General features: G+C 38.4%; 1 protein-coding gene across 1 annotated transcript in view; it reads right to left on the bottom strand.

The window, feature by feature from the left end:
- LOC136866830 (ATP-binding cassette sub-family C member 4-like) overlaps window positions 1-17,974 on the bottom strand; it is a 291,743-nt gene that overhangs the window by 77,989 nt on the left and 195,780 nt on the right. Inside the window, exon 19 of the mRNA XM_068226857.1 lies at window positions 13,433-13,922. Coding sequence (XP_068082958.1) covers window positions 13,433-13,922 — 490 coding nt within the window. The remainder of the gene's footprint in view (window positions 1-13,432; window positions 13,923-17,974) is intronic.

The following is a 17,974-nucleotide window of genomic DNA, read 5'->3' as shown; positions in this document are numbered from 1 at the left end:
TTGTTTGTTTACTTTTATTAACATGTCAAACATAGCTACAACGCCTCTTTAAAAATGAATCAGACTGTTCTACAGATTAAAATATGACAGATCAAAGGCTGATCAATATATTTTACTGCAAAAAACAAAAATTTCATTTAACATGTCATTCTTTTTAAATACAATTACTAAGGTGTACACCTTATAAAAATCGATCACTATTGTTTTAATGACTATCAGCTTATACATGTAAATATTACTTTAGTTTTAATACGTATATTTTCTAATTTTACTATTATGATATTATAAGGGTCATGATCAATGTATTTTATTGTCTTTGAATAATATATCCTAGGCTGATGATGACATATAGTTTTGTCGAAACTGGTACCAAAAGTTCATAAATGTGATGATTTAACAGAAATGTAGAAATTTTCACTAATACAGTAGAGTCTCGATTATCCGACCTAAACGGGACCTGGAGTACGTCGGATCACCGAAAATGTCGGATAATACAGAATAACTTTGAAAATGAACTAAAACAAACAGGAAGGCTATACTGTATTACGTACTATGTTTTACGGGACTCTATTTATTGACTTATTAATTCAATTGTACAGTAGATGCAGTACTCTTTTCTTACTACGCCTGTAGCCATGTGCAGACGTCTTGGCTTGGGCTGCAAGAGTTTTGATGTCAGCATCTTGAAATTCTTTTTTTTTTTTTTGCTAGTTGCTTTACGTCGCACCGACACAGATAGGTCTTATGGCGACGATGGGACAAGGAAGGGCTAGGAGTGGGAAGGAATCGGCCGTGGCCTTAATTAAGGTACAGCCCCAGCATTTGCCTGGTGTGAAAATGGGAAACCACGGAAAACCATTTTCAGGGCTGCCGACAGTGGGGTTCGAACCTACTATCTTCCGAATACTGGATACTGGCCGCAATTAAGCGACTGCAGCTATCGAGCTCGGTCTTGAAATTCAGCCCAGTCTAATCACAATTAAAAATCTGATCACCGGTTAATCCTTTAGCAAGAATTATTTCTTGAAATTGTCTTTTAAATTTCACAACCTCATCGGATTTAGTTGACAGTTCTTCTCCACAGATATTAAGCTGCCCAATGCCGTACCGTTTTTCCCACCGATCAAGCCACCCAGCACTAGCAGTAAAATCAGGGTCCCTTTATTAAACTCCTTCTGGATATACACCGCCATTTCTTGCAGAATGGGGCCAGATATTGACAAGCCCTTTTCCTGGTTTTTAGTGAACCAAAGAAATAGTGCTTCACTTACTTTTTCGTACTCACATTTTTCATTGTTTTTTTTTTCTTTCTAATTATCAATCCATCACTTGTTGCTCTCGTAGAGCACCACTTTTCAATTTATTCCCTCGTATGTTTCCAGTCTCCCACTGTAACACGTCCAACACCATAATCTGAAGCCATTTTTTCGAGAGTTTCCCCTTTGTCCAGTCTCTTTAACCCACTCTACTTGTCTTCCACAGAAACAATCACTTTCTTACGTTTACTCGCCATACTCACAGAGGATATGAAAACTATAACATCCGCACCTAACCAATACTACATTGCAAAATCCTACCGCATGACTGCTAGTGCTTGTCACACAGTCGCACCGTCCACACCCCGTGTCCCAGAATTGCATCCACCTAAAGTTCAAATTAAGCCTACCAGTGTCGGATAACACGGAGTGTCGGATAAGCGAAGGTCGGTTGAGCGAGACTCTACTGTATATAGTATTGAAAAGGTGGATCTTATTATTTGCTTTGTTTATTGTCCTTCTTTCCTATCTCTATTCCATTCTTGCCATGCTTTCTAATCTCCTTCACCTTTTCATTCCACCAAGGTGTCTCTTTTTCCTTTACTCATGCTGAAGTTTTGCCACAAATCTGCTCTACACAGCTTACAAAAGTGTTTATAAATTTGGTCCACTCTTCTTCTACATTTTCTATTTCTGATATAGGGATGTGCTTTTTTAATTCCTCCTGAATTCTTTTATCCTTTAATTCCCATACTTTTATTTTCTTCTGTCATGTCTTTTCCTCTCACAATGTTACCTGTTTTCAATTTTGCTACCACTACTCTGTGATCTGCATTAAACACCTCACCTGATAGTGATACATCCATTAACAGTTTATGGTTTATTTTCTCAACCAAAAAATAATCAATAACAGTTTTTGTCCTTCTTTCACCCAGCCATATCTAGTGATCTTTCTACTATTCTTCTTTCTAAACCAAGTGTTACCCACAATCATTCCATTTATCTCACAAAAATCAATCAACTTATCTCCCTCACTGTTTCTTTTTCCATATCCAAATGGAACAATCACTTAATCTTTACCAATTCTATCACTTCTAACCTGCACATTGAGGTCTCCCATGACTAACACTTCCACATCGGTGATTACTTCCTCGAGTGTCTTCAAGAATTCCTCTATATTTACCTCACTGTTTCCAGATTGGGAAGCATAAACTTGGATGAAATCTTTCACTCCTTAATCGAAACAGACTTTCAACGTATTAGGTCATGTTCCGTACATGTAGTACGTGTTGAAGAGATGTTAAGTACAGAACAAAAATGGCCAGCCGGACACCAGTGGTATCCGAACCCACAACCTCCCGATTTCGCGTCGGTTGCTCTACCAATTGAGCTATGGTGGCCTAGGCCATCTTTGTTCTGTTTGAAAGGATCTGAGCTACAGGTCTGGGACTGCTCAGTCGTACTCTGATTATTCAATCACTAACGTAGTCTACCCTATCCACATTTTCATCCAGGATTTTGTTAACAATAACTCCTTCTCCATTCTTTGTCCTGCATCCTGCACTCCAGTATAGGGTGTACCCTCTACTCATCCTTTTCATCCCATCATTGCAACATCCTCTTTCTCCATAAAATCAATCAACTCCTCTGATTTTCCCATCAGGGTCACAAAATGTATTATTCCCACCTTCATAATATTAATTGCTGGTTGCCCACTTATCACAGCTCCCCCAGAACAAGAACTGTGCATCACTTCTAGTAGAATACGCCTTAACCTTTTCTGAGGCTGATAATTACCTCCACTCATTTTAGGCTATTGTTGCAATGGGGTTGCCACTCCCAAAGGCATTTTAGAGCTACTACCAGCAATTATTCATATCCCCCCTTACTTGGGGAACAGACGCCCTTGCAGCTGCACATAAAATGGAAAACAAACGCTGCTGATGAATAGTGTACTCGTACTATTCCCCGAGTACTAGGCTGCTTCTTCTGTAATCGCCACTGGTCTGAAGTCCATGTTCTCCACTGTAGATTCTGTTGAGGTCTTCGCTCATAACCCTGAGTTTGGACCCTTACCAGATGCTACACACCAGGTCAGTGTGCTCTGGGACTCACAGAGGCAGGGGCGCCACTCCCTGGGCAGGGCTGCAACCGAAGAGGGTCCCTACCTGCTACCAGTATGTAAAGGAGTATATAACCCCTAAATCTCCATAGATTGCAGTTTGCTTATGCAGTTACTGTGCAGAAATTCAAACTGCATGTTCCTCAAATAAACTTACCATGGGATGTGCAGGAAAATGGTCAATGAAGATCTTCCTATTTTGCATCCAGAGCAGCCAACTGCTGTCAAAAAATGATCTGAGGTATTCAAGTTTTACAGTTGGCATCATAGGCATTTGGTAAGCTTCAAGCAACGAGGAATTTTAGATTTCCCTATCACAAAGGGGTGGAGGAGCTTCTCAGAGCCATCAGCATTGGTTCCCAAAATTGCTGTAAGCACAATTTTGCTGTGTTTCCCATCATGGCATTTATCCTTTTTGAATGCCAAAATCTTGCTGGGCATCACACTGAAAAACAGTCCTATTTTGTCTAGGTTAAAAATGTTCCTGGGTTCGTATTTGTTAGTCAGCTCCTGCAATCATCCATTGATCCACTCTTTCCACAGTTTCATCTCTAACTGCATTTGATTTCCCCACAAACAATATTATAGGTTATGTTCTGTCTTTTCCTAAATCTGTCAATCCAGTCATTGGATGCACTGAAATTTACAATGCCAAGAAAGTTTACCACTTTAAGCACATTTTTCTTTAAGAGCACATCACCAATTGGAATGTCTTTTACTATATTTTCCAATTTCTCATATTTGGAATATGATGCATACGGTACTTTTTTTTTTTTTTTTTCGGCATTCTGAAGCGCTTGATGATATGCTTCCTCCTTTTTTTCACCATTGTCTTCAGTATGGATGTGGATACAGAGAGCTGGAACTCACGAGCCAGTGCAACAATATGTGTTCCGCGAAACAAGTCAATTTTTTCCAAGATTTGAACCTTCTTTACCCTAGTGAAAGCTTTCCTTTCCTTCCTTTTTTCTCATTATTAGCCAGAAAGGCAAGCACCAACAATAAAGCAATACCAAATAAGGATAAACAAACAATGGGACAAGAAGATTGCAGCAAATTAATTTAGCCACTCAACTTGGATAAGAACAAAAATTTAACAAATAACAAAAATACCTTATATACGTGAATGATACGTGCAATCAAATAATCTGTTCACTCTAATCTTAGAAGAGAATTTAAAGAAAATAAAATTGGTTTACTGTGTGTTTTATTTGCAAGAAATGTACCAGTACTCCAAAATGAAAATATACATTTTTTGGGTAGACAACCTGCTTGTCAGAATTGTTTCATAGCTTCTCCCGATATTTGTAATCAGCTATGTGTTTGTCCTAACTTGTGTGCTGTCCGGTTTGGTCTCGAAGCATTATAGCATGGTGTATGGAAAGTGGAATGGAGTGCTCTCTCGTACTTAATAGGTGGTGGCAGCAGGCTGTACTAGTGTTGCTATGGCTGTATTGCACTCCTTGCATTAACACCATAAGATGTTCATTTGATAGAATGACCTTTGAATTATTTCATTTCATGTGTCCTGTGTGGACATTCCAGGAATTCCTGGTTTACACACAAATTTAATGGCTTAATATTATCCTCTGAAAAAATTTGAACTTCAGTAATTCTGATCTGTAGTTGAAACTATTATGCATTTCAATCTAAGAGATATACAAAATGTTTTAACTCATCCATGAAGGCGTTGGTTCACTGATTTGGATGATAACAACACTTCCCTTATTTCCTTTGTACAAAGAAGACTTAATATAATAAACCAATACTTTTCCCACAAAGTTATATCTGTGATCACTGCTACACCCAAAGTCTGTAGGTACGACAACAATAGAGTCTATCCTGTCCAAACTTACAAAAAATATATACCTCCATAAAAATGTTCTACCAATTGCAATTTTTCTGAGATGACCTCTTTTGCAATTAATTTCTTTTTGGTTTATATCTTGTCTTCCCAAATTAAGAATAATTCTAGAAGTATCAGTGTCACTATCAGCTACTTAAAATGTACAGGGCAAAGTGAGATCAGGTCTTTTATTTCCATATTATTGTCACTACGAGGCATTTTATATGTAAATGGAAAATTGAGTTAATTACATTCTAAGTTATTGCTGTTAATGTTGTTATTCCAGCATGTTCTTTGAATAACTCTCATTCCAATAGGGTTTCTCAAATTTTCAGGGACTTCTTTAAATAGGGCGGCAATTTTGGAAAATTGTGTTGGACAGCTCTCGGTGGTAGTAGTGATTGTTGTTTTAAGAGGAAGTACAACTAAGCAACCATCCTCTATATAACACTAATCAGAGAGAAAATATGGATGGGGTCCGATACTTCAAAAACTGAAGGTATTGGGTAAAGAAAGACTCCCTAGGCCTCAAATGCTCTAATACCATCGGGGTCAGAAAAGAACAAGAGTTGACCAAGGGAGGTGGGATAGGATAGATGAAAGTGAGGAACCTGACACAAGTGGAAGCAATGCCCCTTTTAGTCGTTTCTTATGACAGGCAGGGGATACTGTGGGTGTTATTCTATCACCCCCACCCTGGTTTTAAGCTCCAACTTATTCTCGTAATTTCAACTTTTTCCCTATTAGCAATAAACGAGTCTACCTTTATAATGAGATCCTTCGAAAAGTGACATTCACAAATCCTAGACTTAACCGTAAGCAGCATGTCTTTTCTTGGGATTGCTCTAGCCCACTTAGAGAAATGTTTTTCATTTTCTGAGGGTGAGAAGACATGTCGACCATATTTCACCAGAAGGGCAAATGTGCCATTTACAAAAATGTTCAGTATCAACCAAAACTGATTTGTACTTACCTCAGTAAGGTAGTATTAATGTTCCATACAAATTTATGAAGCCTTATCTATTTTTCATCTTCTAAAGATTATTTACCATTGAACCTTTTCATTTGTCACCCAAATGTAAAAAATATGAATTTTTGGAATATTCACTCTTTTGGTGAAGTAAAGTTTCCATACTTATTTTATTCTCCCCTACCTTCACCTTTTTAAATTCGACAAACTTGACCATAGATTCACAATTAAGTATTTATTTATTTTCCACCTAGTCGATACAATGAATTGCTTAAGGCAATTTTTAATGGTCAAAAGTGGTACATGTTTCATATATTATCAACATCTTCAGCCACATAACACTGTTTAGATGAAAAATATATAAAATTGACAAAGTAATGCTTTAGAGGAAGTGTCCTTAAAATGTTAAAATGTTAATTTTAAGGACACTTCCTCTAAAGCATTACTTTGTCAATTTTATATATTTTTCATCTAAACAGTGTTATGTGGCTGAAGATGTTGATAATATACGAAACATGTACCACTTTTGACCATTAAAAATTGCCTTAAGCAATTCATTGTATCGACTAGGTGGAAAATAAATAAATACTTAATTGTGAATCTATTGAAGTGCGATACGGACCATGAAGCTGATTTTATGTAAACTTGACCATATCAGTCCTTAATTGGTCCGTATTGACTCGTAATAACAATAATGTACAACGGGTGATTGTTTGGTCTGCCCTGTCAATATGTTATTAATATTTGAATACAAATGCTTGATATTTGATTTTGATATTCTTAAATTTATTAATTAACCTTTTTGCCTGGCTGGCACTTTCAAATTCGACAAACTTGACCGTATCGGTCCTTAATTGGTCCGTATTGACTCATAATAACAATAATGTACAACGGGTGATTGTTTGATCCGCCCTGTCAATATATTATTAATCACCCATTATACATTATTGTTAGTACGAGTCAATATGGACCAATTAAGGACCAATATGGTCAAGTTTGTCGAATTTGAAAGTTCCAGCCAGGCGAAAAGGTTAATTAATAAATTTAAGAACATAAAAATCAAAGTATCAAGCATTTCTATTCAAATATTAATAACATAGTGACACGGCAGACCAAACAATCACCCATTGTACATTATTGTTCTTCACCTTTTTGGCGAGAGCTGAAAGTTATGATGTAGATGTTGATTCCCATAGGAATGGCCAGACAGGCATCAATTTTTGAAAATGAGACATAGCTCTCATAGTGCATTGGCACTGCTGGTGGCTTCAAGTAGCCTATGCAGTGGCCTCCACGGTATGCACTAGCCTTGCGTCTTTGGTGGTGTGCTAAGTCCCAACTGACGAGCCTAACTTAGCACACGAGGGCGAAACGCAGGCAACCAAGAATGAGTTAGCTGGAAAATTTATAATGTCCAATAACGGACCATTTAAATTGGTATTAGCTGAAAGTTATGTCCAACTTTTCATTTGTAGTGCTTTAACTAGCTCTGTGTTTATTTTTATACATTTGTACCTGTTTCAAGGATACGAGTTTATCAAATTGTAACCGTTAATTTCGGAAAGTACGATTACCATAATAATAACAACAATAATATAGAAATAACCAGTAATAAATAATAATATAGAAATAATAATGATAATGAGAATAATAATAGAAAGTAATATAAGAGTAATAATAATAATGAGATAGGAAAATGATGCAGTGGCGGAGAATTCATATAAACCAAAACAGGGAACACTTACAGACCTAAAAATGACAACTAAGACAGGATGTGGAAGCTGCGGGAAGCCCTTATCGAGGTACATGGAACGTATGACGTTATGGGGGAGAAAAGACTTACAAGAAACACCCTCTAGCTCAACTATATTAAAAATGACAAGAAAGTTTTACAAAATACAGTTCCATGGCACGGAAACAAGACATACTTAAGTAACTTAATATAAAACTTGATTTAACAATGAAGGTGATGCTACATTAAAGGTATAGTTTAAAGCGAAAGTATTTAATGGATGAAAGAATTAAAAGTACGGCAATTGGAATCTAGGGTAAACTCGGACTCATCAAATTAAACTTTTAAGATGACATTAAGCGAAGAAATAATGAAACACAAAAGGAATTAAACTAAATGAAACGAAACCGGAAAACATTGAGAATAACATTGCAAAAACACTGAAATAACACTTACTTCGGAAAGGCAGGAGTTCCCGAGGGTAGCCCTCGAGCGCGAACGCTCGCGAGGGCGGTCGGATGGAAAATGACGCTGAGCTCACCCATCATTTTTCGAAGCCGGCCACAAGGCCGGAAATGGCCCAATTACAATCAACCAATAAGATCAAACTTACCCTAGATTCCTGGACCTTTTTGCCAATAGGAAATCTTGTGACCATATATGGTCATTTTACCATCGTTAGCAATTGCACAAGTTCTGGAACATTACGATTACAACACCAAAATTTCATCATAGGAAACCACACGTGTGGTACAGGTACAGGATGCTCCAAAATAAATCACCTTACAAATTTTACATCAGATTACATAAAAACTACATTTTAAAAAAATCACTTCAAAACACTTTTGCATGTTGAAATGTTCATACAGTTCAATATTTCTTGCGGTTACATAAAATTCCAGTAGAGTCCAGAGTTGCAAAAAAAATTAAATCCTTCAGACAAATAAAAAATATTAAAAATTACATTTCCAAACACACTGTAGTTTCAGTTCTCCGTCCCACCAACCGGTGACACAAATAAAGAAGGAATTATAAAACGGGTATGAATTATTTAATCTCAAATCAATAACCAACTTTAATTTATTGCATAACTTAAACAAATATGTACAGGTGCGCTAATGGCTCCGTGATAATGGGAAGGAAAACAGAGAAACTGATCTAAAGTTCCTTTGGGTATTCATCTTCTTCATAAGTTTCCTCCAACTTGTCTTGAACATTTCCAGATTTTGGTAACTGTAGGTATTCCTGATGATAAATTGGTGGGATAATGTTCATTGAGCATAGCTTCTCTAGGTCCTTGAATTTCTTTATAGGCAGAGGAAGTCTTGTCTCATAGGCCTGTTGGAGCACCTCCAGCTTTTTCTTATATCTTTGCCTTGTCACTGGCAGCATTTCTGTGAATGTCTCACTGTTCTCAGAAAGCATGTGGGTGATATAAAGCCACTTTTCTCCCTTCACAAACTTTACTGAACGGATGTTAAAGGAAATTCACTCCTATTTAACCATCATTTCAGTAACAGCAGATTTGCTCTTCCAGTCTTCAAAATCATTATGGTTCAACATGTGACATACAAGCAAATTATCACAAAAATAATTTATTCTATTATCACCACCTATTCAGTACAAGCCACGTGCTACGTGGGTGAAATCTACATAATAATATATACACTTCTCAAGGACATGTTTCGCCCCTCGTTAAGGGTATCATCAGCCTGTAGGTAACCTTAAGGTCAAATGCCTGAAACATTATCTATTCATACGAGGATTACACTGAAAAATATGTTACACATTATAAACATCCTATGTTAACATGCTACAATTATAACATTAAAAAATGCCACATTACACACTAAGAGTATTGAGAATTAATAGTGTCTATACGCCTGCTTCAAAATACTAATTTTAACTTCTCTCTTAATTCATTACAGACAATATCTCTCTCAAAGGCTAATAATCACATCTAAAAGTAAGAATATTCACACACGACTGTTTGTAACGTCAAGGACACAATTCAACAGTTAAGCAGCAGCCTAAACTTGGAATTCTGACACCGCTTTACGCGACAGAAAACATACGATCACTTTTTAAATTTACAACATTTTGATCACAACACTCAACTTATCTAATTTATTCTTAAATATCCACCTGTTGTTTATAACTAAGGGACATTGTTTTTATCAAGTTCAGGTACATTACATTTGGGATTAATGTACCCAAGAAGATTACATTCTTTACTCAAGACTGTTACTATCCCAATGATCTGCAAATTCTTAATTTTCTTTTAAAAAATTGTTTAGTTTTCATTTTAATTTTTAATTTTCACAAGACAGACACTATCAATTCTCAATACTCTTAGTGTGTAATGTGGCATTCTTTAAGATTATAATTGTACCATATTAATGCGTAACGTTCTTTTCAGTGTAATCCTCGTATGAACAGATAATTTTTCAGACATTTGACCTTAAGGTTACCTACAGGCTGATGATGCCCTTAACAAGGGGTGAAACATGTCCCTGAGAAGTGTATATAGTATTATGTATATTTCACCCACATAGCACGTGGCTTGTATTGAATAGGTGGTGATAATAGAATAAATTATTTTTGTGATAATTTGCTTATAGTCAGCTTCAGTACGGACCAATCATGAGAATTGTCTCTTTCAACGTGACATACATTTGGTCGAGGATTAGTTCTGGAATTCCTGATTATTGTTGGCCATTCACTCGGAGCCCATATTGTTATTTTACGGCAAGCTGCTTCAATAGAGACATGCATTGAATCCACTGGCATGGACGTGTGGCCTGGAAGAAGATACATCATTTTGATCACTTGTAATGTTGTGCATTTCTGCAACACTTGGCTGAGAGTGTATATCTCCTGCTTATTTTTATTCTGTCCCAGACAATGATCACAATATCAATTTAAGGTAGTTATTTCATTTCTCTCATCAATGTCATGAATGTATTTCTTAAGAATGCTGCAAACTTCATAAGCCCCTCATTTTCCATCGCATTCTCCCCAGACATACAAAAAGCCACTTCTAGTTGAATTCTTATAAAACATAAATTGTATACAGCATACCTCCTCCTACTGTAATACACCAACATGCTGTCTCCCATCAGTGTACTGAGTACCTTCTGTAAAAGAAGTAAGTATTAATAACCACCTAATCGATACTTTATATCATCTCCTTTATACTTTATAAAGTATCGATTAGGTGGTTATTAATACTTACTTCTTGATTAAACGTCGATACGGTCATGAAATGGACAACTTGTAATACCTTCTGTAAGTCAAATGAAGTAGTAAGGATACTGTTGTCTTATGTATGTACCTTCTGATCCTGTAGGAATATCTCTTCTACATGTTGCAGTTCTTTAAGCTGGATATCAAACTCTGATCTTTGTTCCACAGTTACACTATTTTCTGGCATATTTTTACACCTTTCAAAAGTAGAACATTTGTTTTCCTTTTGACTGTGAAAGCCAATATTAAAGGAAGTATTGAATATCTTCTTGTATACTTGGATACTCATGGCATCAGGTGCTTGCTGCCTGAACTGTCTGTACACATTTGAAATATTTTTCATTTCAGCTGGAAGGTACTTTAGTACTGTACTCTTCATGCAGTAATTTGAAGGTGATATAGATGTTGATTCCCACAGGGAACCTGAAATATTTGTCCCGAATGAGTAAATTTATAATACCCATATAAATGGTCCGTTATTGGACATTATAAATTTTCCAGCTAACTCATTCCTGGTTGCCAGTGTTTCACCCCCGTGTGCTAAGTTGGGCTCATCAGTTGGTACATAGCACACCCACCAAGACACATGGCTAGTGCATACCGTGGAGGCCACTGCATAGGCTACTTGGAGCCACCGGCAGTGCCAATGCACTATGGAGACTTTGTCTCATTACCAAAAATTGATGCCTGCTTGGCCATCAGATGATATTGATTCACATAGGGAACCTGAAATATTTGTCCTGAATGAGTAAATTTATAATACCAATATAAAAGGTCCGTTATTGGACATTATAAATTTTCCAGCTAACTCATTCCTGGTTGCCAGTGTTTTGCCCCCGTGTGCTAAGTTGGGCTCATCAGTTGGTACATAGCACACCCACCAAGATGCACTGGCACTGCCGGTGGCTCCAAGTAGCCTACGCAGTGGCCTCCACGGTATGCACTAGCCATGGGTCTTGGTGGGTGTGCTATGTACCAACTGATGAGCACAACTTAGCACACGGGAACGAAACTCTTGCAACCAGGAATGAGTTAATGGAAAATTTGTAATATCCAATAACGGACCATTTATATTGGTATTATAAATTTACTCATTTGGGACAAATACTTCAGGTTCCCTATGCAAATCAACATCTATATCATCTGATGGCCAAGCAGGCATCAATTTTTGGTAATGAGACAAAGTCCCTCATAGTGCATTGACACTGCCGGTGGCTCCAAGTAGCCTACGTAGTGGCCTCCTTGGTATGCAGTAGCCATGCGTCTTGGTGGGTATGCTATGTACCAACTGATGAGCCCAACTTAGCACATGGGGGGTGAAATGCTGGCAACCAGGAATGAGTTATGTGGAAAATTTATAATGTCCAATAACGGACCATTTATATGGGTATTATAAATCTACTAATTTGGGACAAATATTTCAGGTTCCCTATGGGAATCAATATCATCTGATGGCCAAGCAGGCATCAATTTTTGGTAATGAGACAAAGTAGCTCATAGTGCATTGGCACTGCCGGTGGCTCAAAGTAGCCTACGCAGTGGCCTCCACGGTATGCATTAGCCATGCGTCTTGGTGGGTGTGCTATGTACCAACTGATGAGCCCAACTTAGCACACGGGGCAAAACGCTGGCAACCAGGAATGAGTTAGCTGGAAAATTTATAATGTCCAATAACGGACCATTTATATTGGTAATAATGTAAAGGTACTGTGGGCAACCACATAACAAATTCCTTTACCGCTTCTACACTGCTATTCTTGCTTTTGTTATGTGGCTCATGGCGACCACGCATATCTGGCTTAGCAATGGTTAAATCTGTTGAATTTTCGACAGTGTAGCCAATAAGTTTCTCGGTTATCACAAACGTCTTTAAAAAATATCTTAAACATACATGCATGCACTCTCCATTAAGTGGCAAAAGGTAGTGCTTAGTTTGCGATTTCCTACTCTTCGTTTCTTCAATTATTTGTCTTTTCTCAGGTATTAACTTTACATTACTTAAAACACAGTATTTACATTATCTAATCCAGATAAAAGTTTCCAATAGTCATTAAAAATTCCCTCTCTATCCTCTTCTTTAAATTTGTTGCAATCGTTACTGTAACTTTTCGCGACATGTGGATCACCTAACACACATTTTTGATACTTCCTTACCCCTGGATGACAGATATTCCAGACCAAGCAGATGGTTCTTCTTCCACAATTCTTGGTTAATAATTTTTCTTTCTCTTCTCACTACGCCCTACAATTAGAGACTCACGGGTCTTGGTTGAGTGTGGTGCTCCATCTGAATCTTGGTCAATCACTTCAGGTAGTTCCAGAGCCATTGTCAGGTGTTCATAATTTGAAACACTGCAAGGTACAAATGAATCTTGTCTCTTGTCTTCCAGATGGGGACAATCATTTTGAGTTTCATTGCTTGACCTTCCAGTCGTCAAATTATCAGCTTCTCGAAAATCGCTCACATGAATCATCGTCATACCATTATTAGGGCACATCTCATCACTTCCCAACATAGGCACCATTTCACGCTCAAACGCATAGTCGAAATTCGTAATTTCATTACTGTCACTACTCATGGTCCACCAAAACATTTGTAGAATGGAAGTAGTAATTCCAACGTCACTTTGGCTTTTCTCATGTTCACAGTTCATTTCAACATGCTCAGCTTCCTTGCACTGATCAATTGAATCTCTCAGTGCAACCTCCACCAATCTTCTTCCTCTGAATAACGACATGCTGAAATGTCTCTGCAATAAAGAAATAACTGAAGTGAACACTCATCTTTGATTAGCCTCAAAACTGTTTTTATCCTTACAGTTTTACTTTCATTGTGAGGCATTGACAACAGAGTATTAAAAATGATCTAGATTTGTATCATAATTATTAAGAAGCATGCACATACCTTAAATTATCGTTAAAAGGATTATCACCACATATAGGTAATGTCTGCCCCTTTATTTGTTTTATGTAATATTGTCAAATCTTGCTCTATAGTAGTGAACTGATGACTGGTTTAACTCATATGTTGGACCATTGACGAAAATTTTTTGTGCCTCTCGGCATTGACATGCCTCATTCCACCGCCCCATTCAACCATTACAATTAAACTCAAATAACATGGTCCAACCTATTCAATACAAGTAAATAAGAAATGTAGTGTTACATTCTTATTTAATTATAAGTAGAAGCGGTACTGGTTTCGATCACCAATCTGGGTCATCATCAGCCGAAAAAAATAGAAAAACAATGCATAGGAAAACAAGAAATTAAAGGATGAGTCTTTCACAAAAGCAGTTGAAAAAGAATTATAAGATAATGGGGATTAACAATGCGCGATTTTAAATCATAAAATCTAGAAGAAGTAGAAGGTCAGTCACTTATATGAAGTAAGGCACAATCTTCTGAAGAGTAGCACAACACACGCAATGTTCAGCTCTGTGCCCCAAAGTGTTTATGAGAAGAGGTGAACAGTTAAGTGAGCCAGCCTGCATATACTATCAGGCACGAAGTCACAACACAATTTAATAAATATGAAGTCCCAAAATTGTGTAAAAGTCGAAGACGAGTCGCTTGATTGAAGCAAGATGTTAGCTCCTGAAGATCAGCGCAACATACTCAATGTTCGGCACTATGCTTTCAAATGCTGATGAAACTCGGTGAATAGCTTAATGATCAAGGCTGTAATTGTTTCGGTTGTGAAAATATATATAATAAAATTTAAAATAATTTAATATAATTTAAGTACGTAACTAGGATCTTGTAGATTCTTTAGAACAGTTGACATAAAAAACAATTTTCTGGATGGTGTTGGGATAAATGTTCAACCATACACATAGGTTTTAATTATTTTTTAACTTTTTAAATTCACATAGATTTTAAGCATAACAAGGTACTTATTAAGATACACTGACTGACAGAGCAAATGCAACACCAAGAAGGAGTGGTCAGAACTTTATGCCAATTGCAGGGTAGACTGACGTCACTGAGGTATGCTCATGATGTGAAATGCGCCGCTGTGCTGCGCACGTAGCGAACGATAAATGGGACACGGCGTTGGCGAATGGCCCACTTCGTACCGTGATTTCTCAGCTGACAGTCATTGTAGAACGTGTTGTCGTGTGCCACAGGACACGTGTATAGCTAAGAATGCCAGGCCGCCGTCAATGGAGGCATTTCCAGCAGACAGACGACTTTACGAGGGGTATGGTGAACGGGCTGAGAAGGGCAGGTTGGTCGCTTCGTCAAATCACAGCCGATACCCATAGGGATGTGTCCACGGTGCAGCACCTGTGGCGAAGATGGTTGGCGCAGGGACATGTGGCACGTGCGAGGGGTCCAGGCGCAGCCCGAGTGACGTCAGCACGCGAGGATCGGCGCATCCGCTGCCAAGCGGTGGCAGCCCCGCACGCCACGTCAACCGCCATTCTTCAGCATGTGCAAGACACCCTGGCTGTTCCAATATCGACCAGAACAATTTCCCGTCGATTGGTTGAAGGAGACCTGCACTCCCGGCGTCCGCTCAGAAGACTACCATTGACTCCACAGCATAGACGTGCATGCCTGGCATGGTGCCGGGCTAGAGCAACTTGGATGAGGGAATGGCGGAACGTCGTGTTCTCCGATGAGTCACGCTTCTGTTCTGTCAGTGATAGTCACCGCAGACGAGTGTGGCGTCGGCGTGGAGAAAGGTCAAATCCGGCAGTAACTGTGGAGCGCCCTACCGCTAGACAACGCGGCATCATGGTTTGGGGCGCTATTGCGTATGATTCCACGTCACCTCTAGTGCGTATTCAAGGCACGTTAAATGCCCACCGCTACGTGCAGCATGTGCTGCGGCCGGTGGCACTCCCGTACCTTCAGGGGCTGCCCAGTGCTCTGTTTCAGCAGGATAATGCCCGCCCACACACTACTCGCATCTCCCAACAGGCTCTACGAGGTGTACAGATGCTTCCGTGGCCAGCGTACTCTCCGGATCTCTCACCAATCGAACACGTGTGGGATCTCATTGGACGCCGTTTGCAAACTCTGCCCCAGCCTCGTACGGACGACCAACTGTGGCAAATGGTTGACAGAGAATGGAGAACCATCCCTAAGGACACCATCCGCACTCTTATTGACTCTGTACCTCGACGTGTTTCTGCGTGCATCGCCGCTCGCGGTGGTCCTACATCCTACTGAGTCGATGCCGTGCGCATTGTGTAACCTGCATATCGGTTTGAAATAAACATCAATTATTCGTCCGTGCCGTCTCTGTTTTTTCCCCAACTTTCATCCCTTTCGAACCACTCCTTCTTGGTGTTGTATTTGCTCTGTCAGTCAGTGTATTTTTAAGAAGATAAATATACAGTACTTTGTAATTTCATCTAAGGGTTGTAATAGAGCTGAAGATGTAAAATATGTACTCTAAATGATTAATTGATTTGCTTAAAGCAAATATAAGTATCAAAAAGGTGGAAATTTACTGTTACTGATTCATTCCTAATGGTGAGGTGAGTAGGGATAGGACCAAAATATTACAGGAGTTCCAAAAGCACTTTGAAACTTTGCTGAACTGTTATGAAAATGTCACTCCATTAGACGACGAACCTTATGATTTTGGCAGCACAAATACCACTAGTCTGACATGGTTGGAAGTAGAGAGAGCAATATCTAAGCTGAAAAACAACACATCAACTGGATCAGATGAATTAAGTGTTGAGATATTCAAAGCACTAGGAGAGGTAGGACAACAGTGGATGTATAGGGTACTAAATATAATCTGGAAGGAGAATGTAATACCCAATGACTGGAAGCAAGGAGTTATCATCCCATTGTTGAAAAAAGGTGATAGAAAGAAACGTACCAACTACAGAGGTATAACTCTGCTGTCACATGGCCTCAAAATCTACGAATCCATCCTTGAGAGCAGGATTAGAAAATATGTTGAACCTACATTTGAGGAGGAACAACATGGATTTAGACCTCATACATAAACTATAGACCTCATTTTTGCCACTAGAATGCTCTATGAGAAGTATTGAGAGAAAGGTAAAACACTTATAACTGTTTTTCTGGACATCGAGAAAGCATATGACCATGTACCACGCAGGCATATATGGGAATGTTTGAGACATAAGAAAGTGCCCGATGACATCATAGCATGAGTACAACAATTATATGATGAAATCAGTGTTGTGTCCAGGTCCAGGATGGAAGGTCAGGTTGGTTTGAAACGAAGAGTGGAGTCCAGCAAGGAAGTTGTCTTTCACCACTTCTCTTCATGATCATAATGGATGAAGTTTTAAAAGCGGTTGAGAGAAAGGATCCAACAACTAATGCCCTGGTTTTTGCTGATGATGTAATGGTATGGGATGAGACAGAAGCGGAAGTACAAATTAGACTAGATCTCTGGCATGAAGCTTTTACAACCTTAGGTCTCAAAATCAGCAAAACAAAGACAGTTGGCTTGGTGATGAGTAGAAACACTCCTACTGTTCATCTAAGAATTGGAGATGAGGAGATGGATATTGTAGACAACTTCCAGTATTTAGGTAGTGTTCTGTCATCAGACAATACCATACATCAAGAGATTAGTAACAGAATACAGAAAACTTTCAAATTTTATCACACTGTGTGTCAAATAATATGGGATGAAACATTTCCGTTAGTTTCCAAGATCAGCTTGTACAAAATATATCTAGTACCTATATTGACGTATGACCTGGAAGCAGCAACACTTACTCGACCAACAAAGAGTCGTCTTCAGGCAACAGAAATGAAGTTCCTCTGTTCTTGTCTACAAAGAACAAAAATGGATAAA

The sequence above is a fragment of the Anabrus simplex genome, chromosome 3, assembly GCF_040414725.1.
Source record: "Anabrus simplex isolate iqAnaSimp1 chromosome 3, ASM4041472v1, whole genome shotgun sequence".
NCBI lineage: Eukaryota > Metazoa > Arthropoda > Insecta > Orthoptera > Tettigoniidae > Anabrus > Anabrus simplex.
The sequence above is the reverse complement of the archived record's forward strand: the minus strand, read 5'-3'. Positions and strand labels throughout refer to the sequence as shown.